The sequence below is a fragment of the Apodemus sylvaticus genome, chromosome 4, assembly GCF_947179515.1.
Source record: "Apodemus sylvaticus chromosome 4, mApoSyl1.1, whole genome shotgun sequence".
In the NCBI taxonomy this organism is placed as follows: domain Eukaryota; kingdom Metazoa; phylum Chordata; class Mammalia; order Rodentia; family Muridae; genus Apodemus; species Apodemus sylvaticus.
In genome coordinates, this window is record NC_067475.1 from 2254795 (window position 1) to 2280327 (window position 25533).

The window sequence follows — 25533 nt, forward strand, 5'->3', positions numbered from 1 at the left end:
ATTGTATAAATGTATTTTTGGCTGTTCAAAGGTTATTTTCCTATATTAAGAAGTTTATTAAAACCTTTTATTGCAACTCAGGTTTTGTGTCTCTTAGACACACATTTTTCTTTGCTAGTTTGTTTTGCACAGCTTAAGTTTTGAGGTGGAATAATGCCTGGGCGTAGCAGTCAACTGAACTGCTTGATAGCTAGACTATGGAAGGTACTTGACACATGGGCAAACCACATTGTTTCATAGCTCTCTAAGCCGGGAAATATCAGATGACTTTGTTTTTGAAAAGTCTCTGGAAAAACCAAGATGAGTCTCTCAGGCAGATAAAGAACTTCCCATATTTGCCTAAACATACTATTGGAAAAAATATTATTTTTCAATGCTTGTTTTTCCACTCAGAGGGCACACACTGGTCTCAAACCAGGGAAAGGACAGCTGGCTTAGATCATGACTGCTGAGTGCTGTGAAACTCTTAGGAAACTTTGTTTTGATGTCAGTGTCAACAGATTGCAAGAAATGTATCATATTCCTGCTCCCAAAATTAGATATCTCCTTTGCTTCCCTCCTTTGAAGAGCAAACCTTACTGTGATATGTTTGGAGTAAAGACAAAGGTAATTGACAGGCAAACCGCACTTTTATTGGAAGAGTCAGTTAAGTTCTTTTTGTATTCAGTGAATGCAAGGGAAGGCAGATTGAGAATGTGAAACTGCTTACACGTGAATGAAAGGACACTGTCCAGGGTTGGCAGGAAGAAAGAGTTAGGTCTATTGAATTTCAAAAGGGTAAGGTAAGGTCATTGCAAGGTCACTATAGGTTAGAGCAAAAACCAGAATTTTCTTTTCTACTTAACAGTCATGCAAGAGCACCTTACTGTTGACTGTGTATGAGAAATTCAACTGCAGTCTCATTCTTTTCAGGAAAGAAATATTAAGCATCAGAAAAGTAATTCTGATGGAAGACAGTGGTGGGGTTCCAAGAGGTTTGTAAAGAATTATACAAACACACTACAGACTGGTTTTTTTGAATATTCATGAAATTTATTTTTCACTTTCAAAACTATCAGAATGATGATTTTGTCCTCAGTAATTTATGAGAGATGAAATCTATTTCATTATTTGGTAAATGTTATATGTGTCAAACACATAAGAATTTCTGAGGTCATATTAGCCAGTTAATGAAATATTTCATTCTCATAAATGTCATAAGACAAATTCCTAAGTGGTGACGCAGCTTTGGGTCTATTGACCATACTCTCTGATGGGATCTGGCTTCACTACCATAAGTGCAGTACCTGGGTAACATATCTGCAGTAACCATAGTAATCCTCCCTCAGAACCAGAACTGGGATCTCGTTGCTAAATCTCCAACCTAGCTGATGACAGGTGGCAGGTGAGTGTTCCTTCTGTCCATCCTTTGCTGTCTATGTAGACATTCTGATGTGTGTCAGTGAGCTGAATTCTACACGCTGTATATATTGCATGCATTTCACTGCAATCTACGGACATGCCCTTTGTAGAGCTTTTATGGAAGAATCAAGAAGCCAAGGCAGTTTAGCAAACGAGGCTCAATATTTATAAACCGGGGCCTTTTCTGTCTCTTTGCTAGCCTAGTGGCTGTATACAAACTGGGTGGGAGGGGCAGCAAACACCTCACACATCACATTTAGATTTTCTACTTGGGTGTACTCTAGCCAATTCAAAACAAATTGCTTACTTTAATAATAAAGTTTACCATTTTATATTTAAAAAATCAAACCATGACATGTTTAATTGAACTGGCTGTATTGTAATTAATATTTTGAGATAATTGTGATTTTCAGCTTAAAATTATATATAAAAATTGTCATTTTTGTATGTGTTAAAAAAAAAACCAATGTACCATGATTAACAGTACTTTTTAGTTAAACTACGTATTGGTGTAAATAAAACTGAATGAAGAAACACTTACTACTTTACTAACTTAGATTGTGAATGTACTTCATGGTTTTTTGCCATATGAGACCATAACAACCTTGAAAGCTGTTTAATTTTATGTGCAAAGTCCCACTAACCTGTATTTCAACTTTGCCAAGCCAGTGACTTTGCAAGTGTGATCTGTACTCTCCAGCTGTGTCTTATGTTCTGACACTATGGGTGAAGGGTAGGGTGTGGTCTGGAAGCATCTGCAGATGCGCTTTGTACAGATAATAGCGCTGTGTGGTGTATAGCAGAGCCATTTTTAGGTTCTGTTGTACTCAATTTTTTCAGAATTTAAAAAAGTGTTTTGAATAACATAAAAGTCTATTGTATAAATAATAAAATGTCACCTTATTACATGATGTCTGGTTTACTATAGAAGCAGATTCTGAGCTTAGGAACTGTGACATGGTAAAGATGTGTTTCTTTTTAAAACAAAAACACTGTACCAATAACCAATACCTTAAAAATGTAACTTTTATTATGAACATGAAGCATGTATCTCTATTAGCTCTGATTTTTCCTAATATCCACAAACTCAACCACCTATAAGTTCTCTACCTCCACCCTCTGCACGCTGATACATGCTTTTACTGAACTGGCTACTTTTGACCCAATCACATGACGAACCAGGATGACTGAAAAAGCTGCATTTGATAATTTCAGTGTAAACAACAATGTTAATATTTGGATTTTTATTAAATCAAGCTTGCCTATATCTAACTCCTTTTTAGAAAACTATTGTAAAACTAACAGTCTACTTTTAATCAGACTGTAAGCTGATTTCAGAACCTAGGTTTTGGAAATAATAAGATGTACCATGTTGGAATAAAGGACACTCAAAACATTAAAAAAGTTTTTAAAGTCAAAACCAAAATCCTAAACATAAACATGCACTGACACTGACGACATAGCAAGTCCTATTCTGTACAATGAAAAGTCTGATTTTCTTTTAAATGCCAAAGAATAATATTCTTAGTAAAAGTGTGCTGACTTTACACCTTATATAGTCTTGTTCAGTTCATATTATATGGAAAATAAAAAGATACAAGGGGGGACTCAGATCTATAAAGATGGTTGCTTTATCATTATAAAAGTTCTTACAGTGTCATAAGGGAATGAATTTATTAAACCTTTAAAATCTGTTGCAGTTGATATTATAAATGTTCACATCACTTCACAAGCTGCAGACATTTAGTAGGAATGAATATAATCCAAACACTGACTGTCTAGTTGACACCTGGAATGCAGCAGTCATTGGAGACTGGCTCTGTCCTATCCCAAGTGGCCATGCCCAGAATAAGAAGCCAGCTATACTCAGGCAGGGATTCGATCTCTCAAATACTCCAGCACAGCAGCTGTGCCTTTCATTAATATGGCCGCTCGAGGAACTCGGAATGGATTTCCATCTAGCAGTAGTGTCCTAAACAAAAGAAACAAGAAAATCAAACATTTCCCATTAGTCATTCTTTTTTCATGAAATAAAACTAATGTTTGCAATTTTATAAATAAAATGTATATTTTCTTATGTGTCTTTTACAAGTCCAACTAAGCATCCAAACAGCTGGAATTATGACAATGCCCAAGAGCACAGGCTAACTATCACATGAAAGGCACATTATGGTATTTATATTCATTAGACTTATGGTGTAGGTATCATTAGTATTTCTAATTTAAAGAGAAATACAAATCTGGAGAGACAAAGGCCTATTCAGAATAAACAGCTGCTAAATGGTGAAGCTGTGATTTGAGTCTCCTCTCAATGTGAAACAAATACACACTAGGTAATACAACAGATTTAAGCAAGAGAGTGAACAAACTGACCTCAACCCATGCCAAGAACACTGCAATCATAGCTCACTCCACACCCCAGAAGGTCCTTTCTTTTTAACTTTTTTTTTTCGGTGGATTTATTTTATTTTATTTTTCATTATTTACTTATATTTCAAATGTTGTCCCCCTTCCTGACTCCCTCCACAAGCCCCCACCCCCTCCCCTGTCCTTCCCCTCTAAGAGGGTACTCCCCCATCCACCTGCCTAACCACTCTAGCATATCCCTTCTCTGGGACATCAAGCATTCACAGGACCAAGTATATCCCCTCCCCCCTTTACTGATGCCAGATAAGGCAATCCTCTGCTATATATGTAGTAAGGAGTACTGACTAGCCCATGTATGCTCTTTGATTGGTGGCTTAGTACCTGGGAGTTCTGAGGGGTCCTATTAGTTTATAGCTGTTGTTCTTCCTATGGGGTTGTGATCCCCTTTAACTCCTTCAATCCTTCCCCAAACTTTTCCATTGGAGTTTCTATGCTCAGTCTAATGGTTGGTTTTAAGTATCTGCCCCAGAAGGGCTATTCACACATGTCTGCCCTCCCTCTGTGGACCAGAGGAGACACATACTAAGTCCATTTCCATATTTGGAAATAAGACTCAATTTACAAGTTAAGGCCTGGTTCTTTTGTTTCTATATGGAATTAATTAAATATCTTCAGTCAAAAGGTTTTAATAAGCCAGGCGGTGGTGGTGCACGCCTGTAATCCCAGCACTCTGGGAGGCAGCCTGGTCTACAGAGTGAGTTCCAGGACAGCCAGGGCTATACAGAGAAACCCTGTCTCGAAAAAAACCAAATCCAAAAAACAAACAAACAAATAAAAAAGGCTTTAATAATCTAAATATTTATGTAAAAAAAAATCAAAAGGCTCACAATATTATATGGTTCCCCTATTTCTTCAACTATTCCCATGTTACTTGGGAACTCTTTTATACATTTAACTTTCGTAGCTTCTAGAAAAAAGAAAAAATTACAGTTGACTCTAACTGTACCAAGTTCTGTTATCTGTTAATCTACCCACTCCAAATCTGTCTGTAATCCCAAATCACTGGATTTGCAGTTATGCTGAGAATAGAGAAAAATTGATGTCACTCAAGACTTCATTCCTGTGAAGTCTGATGGAGCATTTGCAACCACATAGCAACCCGGTGTCCTTCCTACAGCTCACTCAGTACATAGTTTACAAGTATTTGTACTTTTTGTTTATAATTTCACTGTTCAAAATGGATCCAAATAGCCAGGGATGAGAGTTTACAATTATAACCGCACTGAGACAAACACTCAAAAAATAACATGCTGCTTTCAAGAATAAAGCATCATTCAGCTGAAATCTCAAGCCTTCACCCCTCTTTCTGTTTAACCAGCACTTGATTTGGTGCTTAGGATGACTGAAGCTTTAGTATAACTTATTTCTGGATTAATAAAAAAAAGTAGAACAGATGTGTCCAAAAGAACAATAGGAGTAATTCCGTATGAAGAAAAGGAAGGCTTCTAAGCTTCCTCTAAGCTGTTCACTACTGAGAGTAGGGTAAGGGCTGAGGGAGAAGCAAGTGGGGAAAGACCACAAGGACTGGGTTTCCAAAGCTGGTGCTCTGTAGTCTGACCTCAGAAATCCCAGACAAAGCTAAGGGTCAGGCCTTCCTGTTCCTCTCCCCAGTGCAATTCTGGATAAGCATATACCAGGAGAAAAATATATGAGAAATGGTGTTTATGCATACTTAATGCTATATAAAGTCAGAAAACATCTAGTGAAAATTAAAAAGAAAAATTAGACGTTTGCTTAACTATTACTGTTACAAGGTATTAAGTCTGTTATTTCAATTTCCTATGTGAAAAAAAGCAATTGACATATCAATTGGAAGCCCCCCAGTAAGGAAGTTACCGTAGCTGCACACAATTTCCAAGCTCTGGGGGAATCTGCAAAAGGTCGTTGTTTTGAAGGTCTAGAGTATTCAGATTTTCCATCAGTTTCATCTTCTGAGGGTCCACAGAGCCAACCTGATTGTTGCTGATCAGAACAGCTTCCAGTGTGGAGATGTGATAAAGAACCGCAGGAAATACTTTGAACCTGTTAAGATGTGAACACAACAACTCCATGTAATGGGCAAGAGTCACACCACTCTTAAAAATGGATAATTTTACTTAAGGGTGCTTTCAGTTCTATATTCAAATTTTCCAAAAAATAAGATACTAATTTTGGAGCACATACTCAGCAGACATAGAAGACACTATTGATTTTAAGAATCAAAATGAGCAAAAGCCGAGGCATAGCTCCTCACTGATGGGCAATACATCCTGGGGTCTCTACAGGCCACCCTCAGGAAGTTACTCTTTCTTGATCTAATTTTGTTTAGGCTTCTAGAACAAGGGCATTTTGTGTTCTTTCAAAGATGCCTGACTATCACAGGCAGGCTTCATTATCCAAACCAACCCATCAGGTGCCGAAGACAGGTGTGCCTGGCTAACATCTGTTTAACTCAAGGCATCTCTTTCTACAACAATCACAACTGGTCAGATGTTTATCTTTCTTCTAGACTATGGGTTTCTTGTAGTGGTAAAACAAACAAATCAGCTAAGCATCAATTATGAGAATTCTAAGCAACACTACATTCAAGTAGAATTTAAATGAAAATAAAAATCTGCTAGTAAAATATGGTAAAAATAAAGGCTTCTAATCTATCTGGCTCCCAGATGTTTCCTTACCTGTTAAAGGAAAGATTGATCATTTGTAGTTTTGTCAGTGATGACATCTCTTCAGGCAAAGAACTTAAAAAATTATTCCTAAGTTGAAAATCAAAACGCAAGTTTGAAAACCTTTACTAGTTAAATCCCGGGAAGAATAAAAAACACACAAATATGTTTGTCAATTCTTATTAATCTAATCTCCTTAGGATGACCCTAGGAAGTGGGGTTGGTAGTAGTTAATAACTCAAGTCTCCTGCAGCCTTTTTCTTGTATGCTCTGTTGTATAATTACTGACTGTACACACTATGCTGCACAATGGCTGGCTGTACACACTATGTTGCACAATGACTATTACACGCTCTGTTGCAGAACTCCCATCTGAACTACTCTTTTTCTTCAGTCTTTCTTCTGTAACACATGAAAGCAGATTTAATCCTTCTATTATAGGTTTCAGGGACAGTTACAGAGAGACATATGCACAAAGCCTAGGGCAAAAAGCAGCAAGCAACAGCCATGGGGTCCTCCCTTCTTTCTGTTCCATCAGCTTTGTGTTCTGCTACCCCAGAAGAAAAAGCTCCATAATCGGAGCAGGCTGATCCTCCTGCCTCATTATACTTTATGCCAACTAAAAGTACCCTAGCTACAACAGGAAGCACTAGGAAAAATTCAGGCACTAGAAAGTTTACAAGTACAATGTTAATGCTGTGACCCTGAGATATATGGTATCACCCTATGAGCTGCTAGCGTCCCACTGCATTTGTTTAATCCTAGCTTGCTAGGATTTCCACACAGCATAGGGCAGGTTCTATCTCTCTGCTCCAGTGAGGGCTCTTGTGCTTAACCTATCTATTGTCCTGGCTGGGAGGCAGCTGTAGAGCTGCTCAGGGGGATAGCTGTGCTGCTTCCTCATTATCCACTTCAGGACAAATGAGATGAAGGAGACAGTTCACATGTACTAACTGTCAGTTTACTTAAGAGCTAAAGAATATGTCGATTAACAACATTTTAGATAATTTTATCTCATCACTTAAATTATAGGCTACTTACAACTGACAGTTAAAATGCCTAAATAATTTTACATTTCCATTAATAGTACATTAAAGACCAAGTTTCATACTCACCAAGAAAATACAACATTAAAAACTCAAAAGACAAATCATAACATTTAAGATGCCAAGTAACTATTATTAAGTACCTTAGATCTAAAAATGTCAATTTCTGAAGCAAGCATAACTCGTGAGATATAAACGAAAGCTTGTTAAAACTTAGGTTGACATCCGACACCATTTCCTTCAGCTCAACAATCCTGAAACAAAAACAATTTTAAATATCAGTACTGACTCAAAATGGTGAGAGGAAGAGCAGCGCCCTTCTGCATGCCATGGCTCCCAGGACCTCACTTCCTCACAACATTTTCAGAAACTGGCTGTGCAACAAAGCTAAACATTTTTTTAAAACAACCTTACCATGATCTGACCAAGGCTTCAATCTGACAATAAATGGATAGTGAAGTTTAATTTTAAAATTCACTGATTATACATTTAATGGAATTATGACACAAAAAAGAAAAATCAGACCTAGGTGGCTACTATAGTATTTCATTTTGGCAGTGAGCTAAATTCACAAAATGCATTGTCAGAATCTGATTATCACAGCATTTTAAACAGCATAATGGAGAGATAGCTAAGATATTAAGAGTACTGGCAAGCGGGTTTTGTCTGCCAGCCCACCGGGCTCAGGCCCGGGTCCTGCCCAGGGAGCTGTGGAAGGAGAGAAGCCCCACGGCCATATTTGCTGCCTGCCTGGACAGAAAAGGATGACTAAGTACTGTATCACCCCAAGCTTTAGATTTCTGGTGGTGCAAACTGCCAGGGGTCTGCCTGCACTCAGGAACTGAGCACATAGGCGGGTTTTATCTGCCAGCCCACCGGGCTCAGGGGCCCATGTCCTGCCCAGGAAGCTGTGGAAGGAGAGAAGCCCCACGGCCATATTTGCTGCCTGCCTGGACAAAAAAGGATCACTAGGTACTGTACCACCCTGAGCTTTAGATGTCTGGTGGTGCAAACCGCCAGGGGTCTGCCTGCACTCAGGAACTGAGCACATAGGCGGTTCATCTGCAAGCCAGTCCATCGCAGAACCTGTGTCCTATGTGAGAATCAACAGAGGGAGTGACCACCCACCACAACATCTTCGCTCCATAATAGAGCAGACAGAGAACACCTGGTTGACCTTGACAACCAAAGTATAACATTGCTTGAGGCAAGACTGAGAAGGGTTCCAAAGGCACAAAAGAGGAAGGCAGCATAACAGTAATCTGTGCCAGAAGAAACCCAGTCATCCAGTGTTGCAGAGATAACCTTAAAGGTCCACAGTAGGGTGAAGCACCTGCCAGTGACAATAAGACCATCTAACACCTGGGAGAACCAGATGGCTAAAGGCAAATGTAGGAACGTTACTACCAGAAACCAAGGCATTATGGCAGCATCTGAACCCAATTCTCCAACATTAGCAAGTCCTGGATACCCCAACACACCAAAAAACAAGATTTGGATTTAAAATCACTGGTCATGATGCTGGTACAGGAACACATGAAGGACATACTTAAAGAAATTCGGGAGAAAATGGATCAAAAATTAGAAGCCCTTACAAGGGAAACACAAAAATCATTGAAAGAAATTCAGGAGAATACAAAAGCCAATAAGGAGGAAACACAAAAATCACTTAAAGAAATACAAGAGAACCTTGATCAACAGGCAGAAGTCATGAAAGAGGAAACACAAAAATCTCTTAAAGAATTAGAGGAAAACACAAACAAGCAAATGACAAAACTGAGCAAAAACTTCCAGGATCCAAAAACAGAAGTAGAAACAACTAAGAAAGCACAAAGGGAGACAACTTTGGAGATAGAAAACCTTGGGAAGAAATCAGGGACCATAGACACAAATATCAACAACAGAATACAAGAGATAGAAGAAAGAATCTCAGATGCCGAAGATACCATAGAAACCATGGACTCAACAGTTAAAGAAAATGCAAAATGCAAAAAGCTTGTAACCCAAAATATCCAGGAAATCCAGGACACAATGAGAAATCCAAATCGAAGGATTATAGGCATTGATGAGAGTGAAGATTTACAACTTAAAGGGCCAGCAAATATCTTCAACAAAATTATGGAAGAAAACTTCCCTAACCTAAAGAGAGAGATGCTCATGAATATACAAGAAGCCTACAGAACTCCAAACAGACTGGATCATAACAGAAATACCTCCCGTCACATAATAATCAAAACCCCAAATGTACTAAACAAAGAAAGAATACTTAGGGCAGTAAGAGAAAAAGGGCAAGTAACATATAAAGGAAGACCTATCAGAATTACACCAGATTTCTCACCAGAGACCATGAAAGCTAGAAGATCCTGGGCGGAGCTCATGCAGACTCTAAGAGAACACAAATGCCAACCGAGACTACTATATCCAGTGAAACTCTCAATTACTATAGATGGAGAAACCAAGATATTCCATGACAAAACCAAATTTACACAATATCTTTCTACAAACCCAGCCCTACAAAGGATAATAGGGGGAAAACACCATTACAACGAGGGAAACTATACCCTGGAAAGAGCAGGATATTAAGCTTCTTTCATCAAACCCAAAGAAGATAACCACACACGTATAAAATTAAAATCAAAAATGATAGGAAGCAATAACCACTACTCATTGATATCTCTTAACATCAATGGACTCAATTCCACAATAAAAAGACATAGACTAACAGACTGGTTACGTAAACAGGACCCTACATTTTGCTGCATACAGGAAACACACCTCAGTGTCAAAGACAAAAACTACCTTAGAGTAAAAGGCTGGAAGACAATTCTACAAGCAAATGGTCCCAGGAAACAAGCCGGAGTTGCCATTCTAATTTCAGATAAAATTGACTTTCAACCTAATGTCATCAAAAAAGTCATGGAAGGTCACTACTTGCTGGTCAAAGGAAAAATCCAACAAGAAGAACTCTCAATCCTGAACATCTATGCCCCAAATACAAGGGCGCCCTCATTCATAAAAGAAACTTTACTAAAGCTCAAAGTCCACATTGCACCTAACACAATAATGGTGGGTGATTTCAACACTCCACTCTCTTCAATGGACTGATCAGGAAAACAGAAACTAAACAGGGAGACAATGAAACTAATTGAAGCTTTGAACCAATTGGAGTTAACAGATATATATAGAACTTTTCATCCCAAAGCAAAAGAATATACCTTTTTCTCAGCACCTCATGGTACCTTCTCCAAAATAGATCATATAGTTGGTCACAAGACAGACCTCAACAAATATAAGATTGAAATAATCCCATGCCTCCTATCAGATCACTGTGGAGTAAAAGTGGTCTTTAGTAACAGTAAAAACAACAGAAAGCCCACATACACATGGAAACTGAACAATACTCTACTCAATGATACCTTGGTCAAGGAAGAAATAAAGAAAGAAATCAAAGATTTCTTAGAATTTAATGAAAATGAAGGCACAACATACACAAATCTATGGGACACAATGAAAGCAGTGCTAAGAGGAAAACTCACAGCTTTGAGTGCCTCCAAAAAGAAATTCGAGAGAGCATACACTAGAAGATTAACGGAACAACTGAAAGCCCTGGAACAAGAAGAAGCTAATTCACCCAGGAGGAGAAGAAGACAGGAAATCATCAAACTCAGGGCTGAAATCAATCAAGTAGAAACCAAGAGAACCATACAAAGGATCAACAAGACCAAAAGCTGGTTCTTTGAAAAAAATCAACAAGATAGATAAACCCTTAGCCAGACTAACCAAAGGGCACAGAGAAAGTATCCAAATTAACAAAATTAGAAATGAAAACGGAGATATTAAAACGGAAACAGAGGAAATTCAAAAAATCATCAGATCCTACTACAAAAACCTGTACTCAACACAACTGGAGAATCTGGAGGAAATAGACATTTTCTTAAACAGATACCAATTACCAAAATTAAACCAGGATTAAATAGACCATCTAAACAGACCCATAACCCCTAAAGAAATAGAAGCGGTCATAGATAGGCTTCCGAGTAAAAAAAGCACAGGACCAGATGGTTTCAGTGCAGAATTCTATCAGACCTTCAAAGAAGACTTAACACCAATACTCTTCAAACTTTTCCACCAAATAGAAACAGAAGGAACACTACCCAACTCCTTCTTCGAAGCCACTATTACGCTGATACCAAAACCACACAAAGATCCAACTAAGAAAGAGAATTTCAGGCCAATTTCCCTTATGAATATCGATGCAAAAATACTCAATAAAATTCTAGCCCACCAAATCCAAGAACACATCAAAATGATCATCCACCATGATCAAGTAGGCTTCATCCCAGGGATGCAGGGATGGTTCAATATAAGGAAATCCATAAATGCTATCCACTACATAAACAAACTGAAAAAAACCACATGATCATTTCATTAGATGCTGAAAAAGCATTTGACAAAATTCAGCATCCTTCCATGCTAAAAGTCTTGGAAAGGACAGGAATTCAAGGCCCATATCTAAACATAGTAAAAGTAATATACAGCAAACCGGTAGCCAACATCAAACTAAATGGAGAGAAACTTGAAGCAATCCCACTAAAATCAGGGACTAGACGAGGCTGCCCCCTCTCTCCATATCTTTTCAATATAGTTCTTGAAGTCCTAGCTAGAGCAATTAGACAACAGAAGGAAGTCAAAGGGATACAAATTGGAAAGGAAGAAGTCAAACTATCACTATTTGCAGATGATATGATCGTATACTTAAGTGACCCTAAAAATTCTACTAGAGAACTCCTACAGCTGATGAACAACTTCAGCAAAGTAGCTGGCTACAAAATCAATGCAAGCAAATCAGTAGCCTTTATATATTCAAAGGATAAGCAGACTGAGAAAGAAATTAGGGAAATGACCCCTTTCACAATAGCTACAAACAGCATAAAGTATCTTGGGGTGACTCTAACCAAACAAGTGAAAGACCTATATGACAAGAACTTCAGATCTCTGAAGAAGGAAATCGAAGAAGATCTCAGAAAATGGAAAAATCTTCCATGCTCATTGATTGGCAGGCTTAATATAGTTAAAATGGCCATCTTGCCAAAGGCAATCTACAGATTCAATGCTATCCCCATAAAAATCCCAACCCAGTTCTTCATAGAGCTAGAAAGAGCAATTCTCAAATTCATCTGGAATAACAAAAAACCCTGGATAGCTAAAACTATTCTCAACAGTAAAAGAACTTCAGGGGGATTCAGTATCCCAGACTTTAAACTCTACTACAGAGCAATAGTGATAAAAACTGCATGGTATTGGTACAATATCAGGCAAGCGGATCAATGGAATAGGATTGAAGACCCAGAAATGAACCAACACACCTATGGTCACTTGGTCTTCGACAAAGGAGCTGAAAGCATCCAGTGGAAAAAAGATAGTCTTTTCAACAAATGGTGCTGGTTCAATTGGAGGTCAGCATGCAGAAGAATGCACATCAATCCATTCTTATCTCCTTGTACCAATCTCAACTCCAAATGGATTAAGGACCTCCACATAAAACCTGACACACTGAAACTAATCGAAAAGAAACTGGGGAAGACTCTGGAAGACATGGGCACAGGGGAAAAGTTCCTGAATAGAACACCAATAGCTTATGCTCTAAGTTCAAGAATTAACAAATGGGACCTCATAAAACTACAAAGTTTCTGTAAGGCAAAGGACACCGTCAAAAGGACAAAACGTCAACCAACAGACTGGGAAAGGATCTTCACCAACCCTAAATCCGACAGGGGGCTAATATCTAATATATAAAAAGAACTCAAGAAAGTAGAACCCAGAGAAACAAATAACCCCATTAAAAAGTGGGGTATGGAGCTAAACAAAGAATTTTCACATGAAGAACTTCGGAGAGCTGAGAAACACCTTAAGAAATGTTCAACATCATTAATCATTAGGGAAATGCAAATCAAAACAACCCTGAGATTTCACCTCACACCAGTCAGAATGGCTAAGGTCAAAAACTCAGGAGACAGCAGGTATTGGCGAGGATGTGGAGAAAGAGGAACACTCCTCCACTGCTGGTGGGATTGCAAGATGGTGCAACCACTTTGGAAATCAGTCTGGCGGTTCCTCAGAAAACGGGGCATGTCGCTCCCTGAGGACCCTGTTATACCACTCCTGGGCATATATCCAGAGGATTCTTCAGCAAGCAATAAGGACACATGCTCCACTATGTTCATAGCAGCCCTATTTGTAGTAGCCAGAAGCTGGAAAGAACCTAGGTGTCCTTCAGCAGAGGAATGGATACAAAAAATGTGGTATATTTATACAATGGAATACTATTCAGCCATTAGAAACAATGAATTCATGAAATTCATAGACAAATGGATGGAGCTGGAGAACATCATACTAAGTGAGGTAACCCAGTCTCAAAAGATCAATCATGGTATGCACTCACTGATAAGTGGATATTAGCCTAGAAACTTTGAATACCCAGGACATAATCCACAAATTAAATGATGTCCAAAAAGAATGGAGGAGTGGTCCCTGGTTCTGGAAAGACTCAGTGCAAGAGTATAGGGGAATTCCAGAACAGGGAAGTGGGAAGGGGTGGATGGAAGAACAGTGGGATGGAAGAGGGCTTATGGGACTTGCGGGGAGTGGGGACCCAGAAAAGGGGAAATCATTTGAAATGTAAATAAAAAATATATCAATTAAAAAAAAAGGAAAAAAAAAAAAGAGTACTGGCTACTGTTCTAGAGGACCCACCCCACTTTTGATTCCCAGTACCCATGTGGCAGCTCACAGCCATCTATAACTCTAGTTTCCAAGACTCCCACACCCTCTTCTGTCCTCCACAATCATCGGACATTTAAGTGATTCACAGATGTATATGCAGACAAACATCCATAACATAAAATACTTTGTAATTTGTATGTATATGTAATACATACAAATATTGTAATTATGTTACATATATAATATATATGTATGTACTGGCTGGTTTTGTGTGTCAACTTGACATAAGCTGGAGTTATCAGAGAAAGGAGCTTCAAATGAGAAAATGCCTTCATGAGATCATTCTCTCAATTAGTGATCAAGGCATTTTCTTAATTAGCGATCAAGGGGGGAGAGCCCATTGAGGGTGGTGCCATCCCTGGGCTGGTAGTCTTGGGTTCTATAAAAAAGCAAGCTAAGCAAGCCAGGAGAAGGACCAGAAAGTAATACCCCTCCATAGCCTCTGCATCAGCTCCTGCTTCCTGCCCTGTGTGAATTCCAGTCCTGACTTCCTTTGATGATGAACAGCAATGTGAATGTGTAAGCTGAATAAACCCTTTCCTCCCCAACTTGCTTCTTGGTCATGTTTGTGCAGGTATAGAAACCCTGACTAAGATAATATATCAGTGATAAGAGTGCGTGCAATGTCCTTGCATTTCATTCAGTCCTTTATGAATACTCACTATGAATTACAAATTTTAGATGTAAGAAAAAGAACATGCTTAGAAATACTCTAAAGCAAAATAATCTGTGCTGTCTTCTTTGACTTTATAAGCTGCTTCTGAAAAACACTGAGCACTGCTGGTAAGAGAATTGCATACTGTGTAAGAATGAGACTGTAGAATAAAATAGTAAGTACACCCTACGTACACAGGAGTTTCCCCTGCAGCTCTCCACCTTGATTCCATTAGTTGGCATGATCCAGGTCTGCCCAAACATACCATGTGCATCTGGGATCAAATCAGACATCTTCCTAGTCCTTCAACAATAGGAACCAAAAGATGGACAGGTCTGTTCTTGTAATGGGCTATCTTGCTTCAAGACCTACGTCCCAAGTGTTCTCTATAAATTTTATAGTTTTATAGTATAGTGACATATTTTATAGTTTGTTCTTTTCAACATTTGAAAATCTGGGCAGTTCTATGAATCAATTCTTTTTTTTTTCTTTTTTCTTTCTGATATAGCAGCCTTTATCACTTCATCAGTTTCCTTGTCTTTTTCTGTCTGCGTTCCTTAGGTGTCCATGTTAAGAAGTATGTCATAGGCGAGGAAGCTAAGAACAGCCTGTCACAGACAAAGAAACAGCACAGTCAGCTGTACTGCTGCGATCCCTCAGCAAGACACGTCCTGTCCTGTAGTCTGTGAATAGTAAGAGGTCATTCATTTGTTAGCATCATTTGGGTGCAGACAGTCAACAAACTCTGTTGAAGTTCAACAATATACTAATTTTCTCCTATAACTTTAAGATATTGCTAGTTAATGCCAACAATGACATACTAAACAGAAGAAAGCACAACATAAATAGCAACTAGTGGCTAGAGTGGAGGGTCATCTGCCGAGAAGATGACACTAGCAGTTCATGTGGCTTTAGTTCTAAACAAGAAAGATCAATCACTCAAGTTTCCCTAGCCTGAGCCCAAAAGTGAAACCACTCTTACCCACTGTGGGCCTGGTACTGGGTGGCCACTCAAAACTCTCCCTGCCATGCTGCGTTACACAAGACGAATAATTTTAGATTTAATAATTCTAACACCCACTTCCCAAGTTCACACATAAAGTTGGAAGTTTTAAGATCCTGTGCATCTCTCAGAACAGTAGGACCACAGTGTGCAGCACCCTCTCACATTAAGAGTTCAGGAAACTAGCATTCAGTTGCCAAAACACAAATGGCAAAAAGAAGGCCCACCTCAACAGTGGATCACTGGCCGATCCTACCTTTGCGGAATCTCACACAGCTGATTTTTGCTGAAGTTGATGGAAGTGACGAGGGTGTTTTTTGTGGCATCAAATATATCATCAGGAATCAAGGTTGCTTGTTTATCACTAAGAGTGGTTAAAAATAAAAGCATTCTCAACATTCCAAAAAGATGTAATCACCATTCTCCACATCTAAAGGCTTTTACAGATTTTACAAAAATGTTCAAGGTGGCTGATAAAGTTATGTGAGATCAGGATGTTCATCCTCAGAAGCAGAAACAAAAACAAGCACTTTGGAAACCCAGAAACTTACAAGAATGCATGGTCCATTTCTCTACCTGCGCTTGGAGCTTAATCTGATTTTATAACTAAGCTTTCCTTAAAATGTGTTCAACCTGTGAGCTTTGGTGACTAAAGAATGGCAGGTACACCATGATACTAAGTTCGTGTAATCACCTATGCTACTTCTCATTCTTCTATTATGTAGAGGTGGAGGACACGCAGTAGGAAAAAGGCTAAACTAACTGTTGGTGCTGCCACACTCTGAGCTTTGTAGCTCTGTAGCTTTGTAGCTTACTTTGGGATTAGAAGCTCAAGAGCAGTCTTTAATAAGTTATTTCATGGCTTTTGCAAATGTAAACATATATAATAATGCCCTATAATTAGAGGATTGAAGAACAGGTACGGAGAATTCAAGCTGTTACTGTGGCTTAGTAACTGTCACACACATTACAGGGTGGCAGCAGGAGGTGAGAACAATGGCAATGGAGATCTTCGCTGCTGAGAGGGTATGTACCAACACTTATGGATGACAGTTTATAGATTCTTTATAGTTATCTTCCTGTAGTCTATATCCCGTCATCTCTCTAACACCATACAGGAAGGAGCATGAGCAAAAATGTTGGCAGCATTGCTCATCCTCACTGTTGCTGCTTCACACATCACTACTGAAGCACCTGACAAATACCTCTGCCTCTGCAGGGTTATCCAACTTCTTTCCCTAATATGATATACGTCCACAATGCATAGTCTTTAGTGCTTTCCCTTATTCTGTACACAGACATTGTCAGTGCTTTAGTGTCACTGTGTTCCCATAATACAGTGTAACTATGAGACACCTCGGTTCTATCACAAACATAATCACTTCTCAAGCTTCCTGTTAGTCAAGTTTTCCACTAACTAAACAACAGTTTCTTATTTAACATACCCTCAAACATGAAATGTTCTCTAAATGCTAGTTAGTGAAATTAAGAGCTTAAAATACCAAACTCTCATTCATAATTCTTATGAATGACTAATTCATTCATTCATTCTTATGACTTAATTACCATAAAAATGTTACCATTAATCCATCTATCTGTTTCTCGCCTATTTTACAATTGATATCGCTTTGTGTCAAATATCCTTGATAAGGGAGGCTAGGCAGGAAGAGAGTGAAAGGACCTATGCAGCCACCTGCTTCCTAGACACTATCCAGATAGATGGAGCACTGCCTTATACCAAAGCCCACCTCATTCCCAAAAGGGTAACTATGTGTCCTTTAATAAAAACCACACAGAACATAGGGCTGAAGAAATGGCTAAGTAGTTAAAGGCGTTGACTGTTCTTCCAGAGGACCCAGGAGTGATTCCCAGAACCCACATGGCGGTTCACAACCTTCTATACCTCCAGTTCTCAAAGCTCTGACATTCTTTTGGCCTCCTCAGGTACTAGACACATATGTGGTACATAGACATACAAGCAGCTAAAACATCCACAAACACAGGAAATAAAGTAGATTCTATTTAAAAAAAAAAAATGCCCAGAGCACAAGTTCTTCCCAATCCTTAATTTCACTGCATTAGTACACCACTCTCTCCTTCCTTCCCATCTTCTATCTCCTTCCAGCAGTACCCCACCCCTCCCCAAATGCCCAGATACTCAGGCACCTCCTTCCCACAACACTTCTCCCTGGATACTCAGGAACTCCACCTCTTTGACTAAGTTCTCTTTTGAGCCCACTTTTAAATTCTGTGACCTGAGGAACCTACAAAGGGGAAATCTGCTCCAATGACTGCCTTTTCCTTACTAGCTATCCTTTATCTGAAGAACTCTTTCTCAAAAGTTTCCCATGGCCCTTGCAATACTGTACAGATGGACTATATATCTGTAGCTAGTAGCTTTAATGTGACTGGCATGAACACTGACTGAATCTTCAATGTCATGCTGTTGGGGTAACTTTTTTACTTTGTAAGATGTATCTCTTTATTTACAATTAATTCTGTACAAGCAGAGAGCTAAATGATGGTGGGATTTTGGTACTGTCATTTCTATGGCCATCACTGGGTTTTCTATTTTGTAAATATTCATCCTTCTTCACCTTCCTAAAGACAATCTAGTGATGTATCAGAGGTTGTCTTGCTGATGATTAGTTGTAATAAATATACGATAGCCAATAGCTAAGGCAGGAAGTTCTAAGGCAGAACTTCCTGGCAAAGGAGGTCATAGGGAGAAGAAAGTAAAAGCAGGAGATTCAGAGAGTGGACAATGGAAAGGACAGACCAAAGCAGAGAAGTATAGAGCTAGCTATGTGGTGGGTTGAAGGCTAGTTGGTGGTTTAAGCTAGATGAGCTAGCTGGAATACGGCCCAAGCAAAAGGCCTAAGCTTCAAACTTCATTAGCAGTCTCTGTCTCATCATACTGCTGGAAAGCCCAAGAAAGTCCTGCTGTACTGTGTAGATGGACAATGTGATGGTTTGAATGAGACTAGCCTCCACAAAGTCACATATTTGAATACTTGGGCCACAGTTGGTGGAACTGTTTGGGGAAGGATTAGGAGGTGTGACCTTGTTGGAAAAAGTATGTTACTGGGGATGTGCTTTGAGGTTTCATAAGCCCACACCACTCTAGCTAGCTGAACAGCATTATGCCTGACTGCTTGCTGGCCTGCTCCCTGCCATGATGGTCATGGACTCTAACTCTCTAAAACCATGAATGTAACTGTCAGCCCCAAATTAAATGCTCTGTTTTAAAAATGTGCTGTTTGGTTACAGCAACAGAACAACTAAAAGACACTGCATACCTATAATCTAGCAGCTTTAGTGTGACTATGGCATGGATATTGACTCTGGCTTCACTTGGTAGTGTCATGGCAGTCTCAGAAGCAGAATCATCTTGATTGGTTCTATCATCTGGAAAAGAAAAGTTATATAAAGTGAATATTAAAATTACACAGCTATCTTTAAATTTTTAATGATATATAAAAGTAATCATGATTTCTAGACAGTACTGATAATACCCAGTCATACATTTTATTCCTAATAACAGAGACATCATTTAAGAAACACAGTAACAGAAAAAAACACCCTGTGATATGGCATATGTGCACATACACACATGTAAGCAGAATACCCATATACATAAAAGAAAAAGAAGAAAAAAAAATTAAACTTTGAGATGATACTTTATAACTGATAGATTTCAACACAAATCTGAAGGACTGTGACATAACATCCACAATCATGAATTCAAGAACTTTTAAAAGAAAGATTCATTTTGTTGTTATATATATATATATATATATATATATATATATATATATATATATATATATATATATATGAGTGTTTTGCCTGCATGAATGCATATGTACCATGTGCCTGCCTGGGGCTGGCAGAAGAAAGCACTGGTTCCCCTAGTGAGCTGCCATGTAGGTGCTGGGAAACAAATCTTTTATAAGAGCAGCAAGTGCTCTTAATCACTGAACCATCTCTTCAGCACTTTTATAAGTGAGAGTCTGCAGGAATATAGAATTAGAACCATAAATGCTAGGCATTCTATCTCTAATAAGCCTATCAAAAGAACATTTAAATTGATGTCCTGTTAACATCGCCACTTTTCATATATTCCTTCAAAATACAGAAGACAACAGAAGTACCTTTGATCTTGCTGCGCAGGTATTTTAGGACTTCTTGAGTTCCTTTCTAAAAGAATAGAGACAGAGCACATTGTTAGCAAGGCACACTTGGAAGTTTTGTGCATCAGCATACATATCTGAATTTTAATTTAAAAATAAGTTGCTAAATACTAATAGTACGTACAGCTATAATTTCTCTTCGAATGGTTCTTAGAGGATTTCCTTCTAGTGCCAGGAATTTCAAATGAAGATTTCCCAATGAACAAGGCAGACTACAGAACAAATTGATTTCAAGGAAACATTACATGTAAGTCTAATTCAATCAAAAGCATGACTACAAAGTAACAAATGAAAACAACATATCAGGCAATAATCTCAAGGAAGAGGCATGAATGTCCTTAAAATATTTTCCTTCTAATGCTAAACATACAAAGATTTCCAACCTCACACTAAAGCTGCTAAAGAACATGCAATATAAAGCTTCTGCTCTATCTGCCTAGTGATCACACTGAAACACTAAAGCCAGCAGCCGTGAACAATCAATCTGCAGTCCTGTAACAAATAAGTTTCACCTTATCACAGAAGGGGACCTCCAAAAACTAGAACAAATTCCGAGCTCTCACTGTGCAAGATTCTAATTCAGTGGTGTCTCACCTTCACTGCTTCTTAAGTGATCCCAAACCCACCTAGGAAACAGCTACCAACCCATTGGTAAATAACATGGAGTTTCAGGCAGGAAAAGTCTCTGGACAAGTGGCTCCAGCAGCAATGAAGAGTCACACAGGAAAGTCTGGAGGACACAAGCAGCTGTAACAGCTGGGAACAGCATCCCCTTTTCCATGCAGCTCAGAGCCTCATGCATGCCCTTATTGTGTAAACCCCAAAGTCTCATCTCCTCAGGACCTGTAGGCAAATCCTTTCTTAACACCGTGCTCTGTAGCTTTCACCAGTCTTTGCTTATCACTCTGCTCTGTCCAACTCTAACAGACAGTTGTCAGCTACTAGAAATTTATCCTGGTTCACCTCTTCACTTCATCCCCTTCTCCCCAACTGCGGCCACATCACCCACTATCAACAAACTCGACAAAGAAATGTTTCTTAGTGACAATTATTACTGAACTAAACTAATAGGTCATTTTTAAAGCCTGCCACCCAAAGCACCATATTTACTGCCATCGAGTGGCTCTTTAATGAACTTACACTCAGGATAGTGACTTTGTAAAATAAAAACTGATTATTTGGCCAAAATTCTTGGACTTTCCTCCTTGAACCCTATTTAGAATTCCCAAAGCTATGTGTGTATTATTTCCTCCTGACATATGGATCCTATATACCAACTTTCACATGGAATTAAACATCCTGGTTCATATATCATATTAGCTGGTTAGACTCAGACTGGGTCCTGAGCACAAGTGTGCTATTAGGTGTGTGTATATCAGGCACTAACCTGATAACTAACTTAATAACTAACTAATCTCAGTCCTGTCTAAGTTCTCTAATCATAAATCTTTTAGTCACTCAAGAACTTCATATTTCAACACAATGTTCATTATCCAAGTCCAATAAATGCCCATGAAGCACTTGCTTTGCCACGGCATGGACAGTAAGAATCTGGAACTGTAGTCATGCATGAAAAAGACACAAAGCAACCCTTAAAGAGTTCTGAAATGTGACTACACATTTGCTTTCATTAATGTATTAACTTGGCAGCCAAGGAGGAAAACTAATTCTTATCCATATACAACATGAGTTCAATATATAATTAATAGTTTTTTAAAAGGACTTACAAAACTAATTCTAATCCAATGCAGACTAAACTCTAATTTCTACCATTTAATCTTTAAACATACCTACTAATATCATTGTTGCTCAGGTCAAGCCTTTCCAAAGACTGCAGCAGCGCCATTTCCTTAGGAACAGACCTCAGCTTGTTGCCCTTTAGGTCCAGCACAAGGATGGCCTGCAGGTGCTGAAGATGCTCTGCCCCTAACTCCTCGATCTGGTTTTCAGCTAGGTGCAATTCCTATGACACCAGGTACAATATATTTCATTCAACTATATACTAAACAATGAAAACAAGTGTGGATACTTTTAGATTTAAATCATTGCAACATATAGAAAAAAAACATTATAATTATGTTATTTAGACACAACCTTTTGTAAAGCTAAAATATGATTAAAATATTTTTCTGACAATCTCAAAATAGTTATTGTTTAACCTTGCAGAAAGTTTTACAAAGCTAAATCAGTGAAACAATTTATTATTTATATTTACAGAAGTAAAAGTATAAATCTACACACAATAGTGATGAAAAACTAGTTTCTTTTTTTTTTTTTTTCCAGAGACAGGGTTTCTCTGTGTAGCCCTGGCTGTCCCTGGAACTCACTCTGTAGACCAGGCTGGCCTCGAACTCAGAAATTCGTCTGCCTCTGCCTCCCATGTGCTGGGATTAAAGGCGTGCGCCACTACTGCCTGGCGAAAAACTAGTTAGTTTCAAAACAAACCCATTCAAAACTATTTTCTGGGAAACAAATATTACATAATACTATTACATACACCAACTTCTTAACAGAATCTATAACCAATAAAAATTTACCATAGTGAATGGAATTTCCTAGCATTTTTAAAAAATCACCGCCACAATTTTATTTAAAAGAAGCTTGCCTGACCCCCCTACCCCCCTCCCAAAAAAAGAAAAACTAAAGCACAGCAAATCTAGGAGGCAGCACTAATGTTACACCTAGAACCATAAGATTAGCTCTGGAAATGTGACGGCAGTCAGGTAATCCTGAGAGGTGGCAACCTAACAAGTCCCCTTCCCCCAGCTGCTAGAGGCCAGACACAGTACAGCTCAGCAGAGCATCTCACCTCACTATAAGGCCCTTCTTTATGGAAAAACTGCTCACTACACAAAATACACAAAACCTATTGCTGAAATGATTATTCCTTTCCATTACCAAGAAAACATCAGTACTCTTAGTAGACTGAAGTTTTGAAAGATATCAACAGAGAAAAATACCATTCATAGATTATACCCAAAAGATTGGCTAGTTTTTAAAAACTTCAATTTCAAAAAAAAAAAAAAAAAAAAAAAAACTTTTAGAAAACATACAGTGGTATAATTATTAACTAAATAGTACCTTTAGTTGCCTACAAGAAGGAAACTCAGGTAAAACACGTAATTTATTCCTCCGCAAATAAAGCAATTCCAGTGATTCCATGCTACCCACATCAAGAGGCACAGTCTCCAGGAGATTGGCATCACAATCCAAATGCTTTAGTCCTACAATACATATTCAGAGACAATTAAAGAATACTTAATTTTTTTATTGTCTAGAAAGACAGAATAATTTATTGCACAAATAAATACAGAAAAATATTAAATCATAATAAACATGTCACAACAAAGACTTCTTAATCTGTTCCTATGAATATGACAATCAAAAATATGCAAACATACACGAACTGAACAAATAAAAATTGACTTTTATATTTAAATAAAGAAATGGTAATCAATATTGAATAATACAAGGCCATCTTTGAAATACAGTTAAGAATAAGTTTTTAGGTACTTTGCTAAACTACTCTGAAGTATATTAACTGTATGAACTGTATAGCTCTCATTTACTCCTCTTTAAAAGAGCTTAGTGTAATTCAAGCATCTGAATGGATGTTATCTGTTAGATGAGGGAATGTGATAGTGGCTTACACATACTATAACACAAGCCTTGGGTTTGTGTGTACTCCTTCCCATTCTTTAATCCATCCATTTTGCCTCTTCCTTTCCTCTCCCTATCTTCTTTTCTATGGTGAATTTTATATATGATATGTATGTGTATGCTTGCATATAGGCACATATGCTTGTGCATGTGAAGAAAAGATGTTGCTGTTCAATATCTTCTTCTATCTTTTCTACCTTGTTTTTTGAAACAGGGTCTCTAAATGACCCAGGACCTCAATGATTAGGCTAGTGAGCGCTGAGACTTTACATGTGTGCCAGGGATCCAAACTCAGATCCTCATACCTGTATATCAGAATTTTACCAACTGAGCCATTTCTCTAGCTCCAACATGCTTTCCTGACACCTAATCTGCTCAACAATGACTTTCATTACAGGATCTTCATCTCCCGGAAATTTCTTCTTCACTTGTTTGGTTCCGGAGACAAAGTATCCCACCCCCTGAGGCCTAAACTGGCCTCAGATCTAGATTCCCGAACCTCTTGCCTCATCCTCTTGGCTGCTGGGATTCCAAAGTATACCACCACTTTTGTCTGATGTGTGCCTTTTCCAGAAAAACAAAACTTGTCTAAATAAAGGTATTCTTTAAGGAGTTAACAAGCAATTTTCTCCCTTAACCATAAAATAGATTCAGATGACTAAAAACATAATTCAAAACTTTCATCCTCAGCCCTCCAATAAACTGGAATAAGAAATATACATTTTGCAGCTTATTTTCCTAACTTCAAGCCTATCAAGTTTAACATAATCCAAAATTGCACTGATATGCCACCTTCAGCTTGATCCTTCTAATACGTAGAGAAACTAGCCACTTTTTTAAAACACATAGTCCTAAGCCAGGCAGTGGTGGCGTATGCCTTTAATCCCAGTACTTGGGAGGCAGAAGCAGACATATTTCTGAGTTTGAGGTCAGCCTGGTCTACAGAGTGAGTTCCAGGACAGTCAAGGCTTACACAGAGAAACCCAGTCTCAGAAAACCAAAAAAAAGAAAAAAGAAAAAAGAAAAAAAAGAAGAAAGAAAGAAAGAAAGAAAGAAAGAAAGAAAGAAAGAAAGAAAGAAAGAAAGAAAGAAAGAAAGAAAGAAAGAAAGAAGTACTAGTTTTAACTTCTAATAAAAGTTTATTTTAGCCGGGCGGTGGTGGCGCACGCCTGTAATCCCAGCACTTGGGAGGCAGAGGCAGGCGGATTTCTGAGTTCGAGGCCAGCCTGGTCTACAGAGTGAGTTCTGGGACAGCCAGGGCTATACAGAGAAACCCTGTCTCGAAAAAACCAAAAAATCCAAAAAACCATAAATAAATAAAAGTTTATTTTTTTAAGTTTAATATTTATTTATTTTATATTGAGTGTTCTGCCTTCCCCAAAGTTTAGATATTACTTGACTAGAATAATGAAGGGGAGAGGGAAGGTGATGAATTGATCCACTCAAATCTGTAAAATTCTATAAACAAAAGCTCATTGTAGGAGCTGGATACCTAACAGGTAATGGCAATGACTGACTGCCCTTTCAGAAGATCCAGCACCCACATAATGACTAGTGATGTACAGCCACCCATAATTCCAGTTCCAGGGGATCTCTCTTCTGATCTCTGCAAATGTGATACACATAAATACATGCAGGCAAAACACACATACATATAAAATAAATAAAGTTTAAAGAAAAAGGCTATTGTAAACTCAGGGGTCGAATCAGGATCATTAGC

The 25533-nt window shown here is 38.4% G+C and overlaps 1 protein-coding gene across 4 annotated transcripts in view; it reads right to left on the reverse strand.

Annotated features, from left to right (window-relative positions):
* Positions 1 to 2409: 2409 nt before the first annotated feature.
* The window catches only part of Lrrc40 (leucine rich repeat containing 40), a 41976-nt gene continuing 18852 nt past the window's right edge, over positions 2410 to 25533 (reverse strand). For all 4 annotated transcript variants that reach the window (XM_052178845.1, XM_052178848.1, XM_052178847.1 and 1 more), the window contains 10 exons: positions 23235 to 23377; positions 21944 to 22116; positions 20278 to 20365; positions 20115 to 20160; positions 19260 to 19368; positions 16217 to 16324; positions 7663 to 7773; positions 6486 to 6563; positions 5665 to 5850; positions 2410 to 3373 (listed from right to left, as the gene is read on the reverse strand). In XM_052178845.1, coding sequence (XP_052034805.1) covers positions 3268 to 3373; positions 5665 to 5850; positions 6486 to 6563; positions 7663 to 7773; positions 16217 to 16324; positions 19260 to 19368; positions 20115 to 20160; positions 20278 to 20365; positions 21944 to 22116; positions 23235 to 23377 — 1148 coding nt within the window. In that variant the 3' untranslated portion in view covers positions 2410 to 3267. The remainder of the gene's footprint in view (positions 3374 to 5664; positions 5851 to 6485; positions 6564 to 7662; positions 7774 to 16216; positions 16325 to 19259; positions 19369 to 20114; positions 20161 to 20277; positions 20366 to 21943; positions 22117 to 23234; positions 23378 to 25533) is intronic.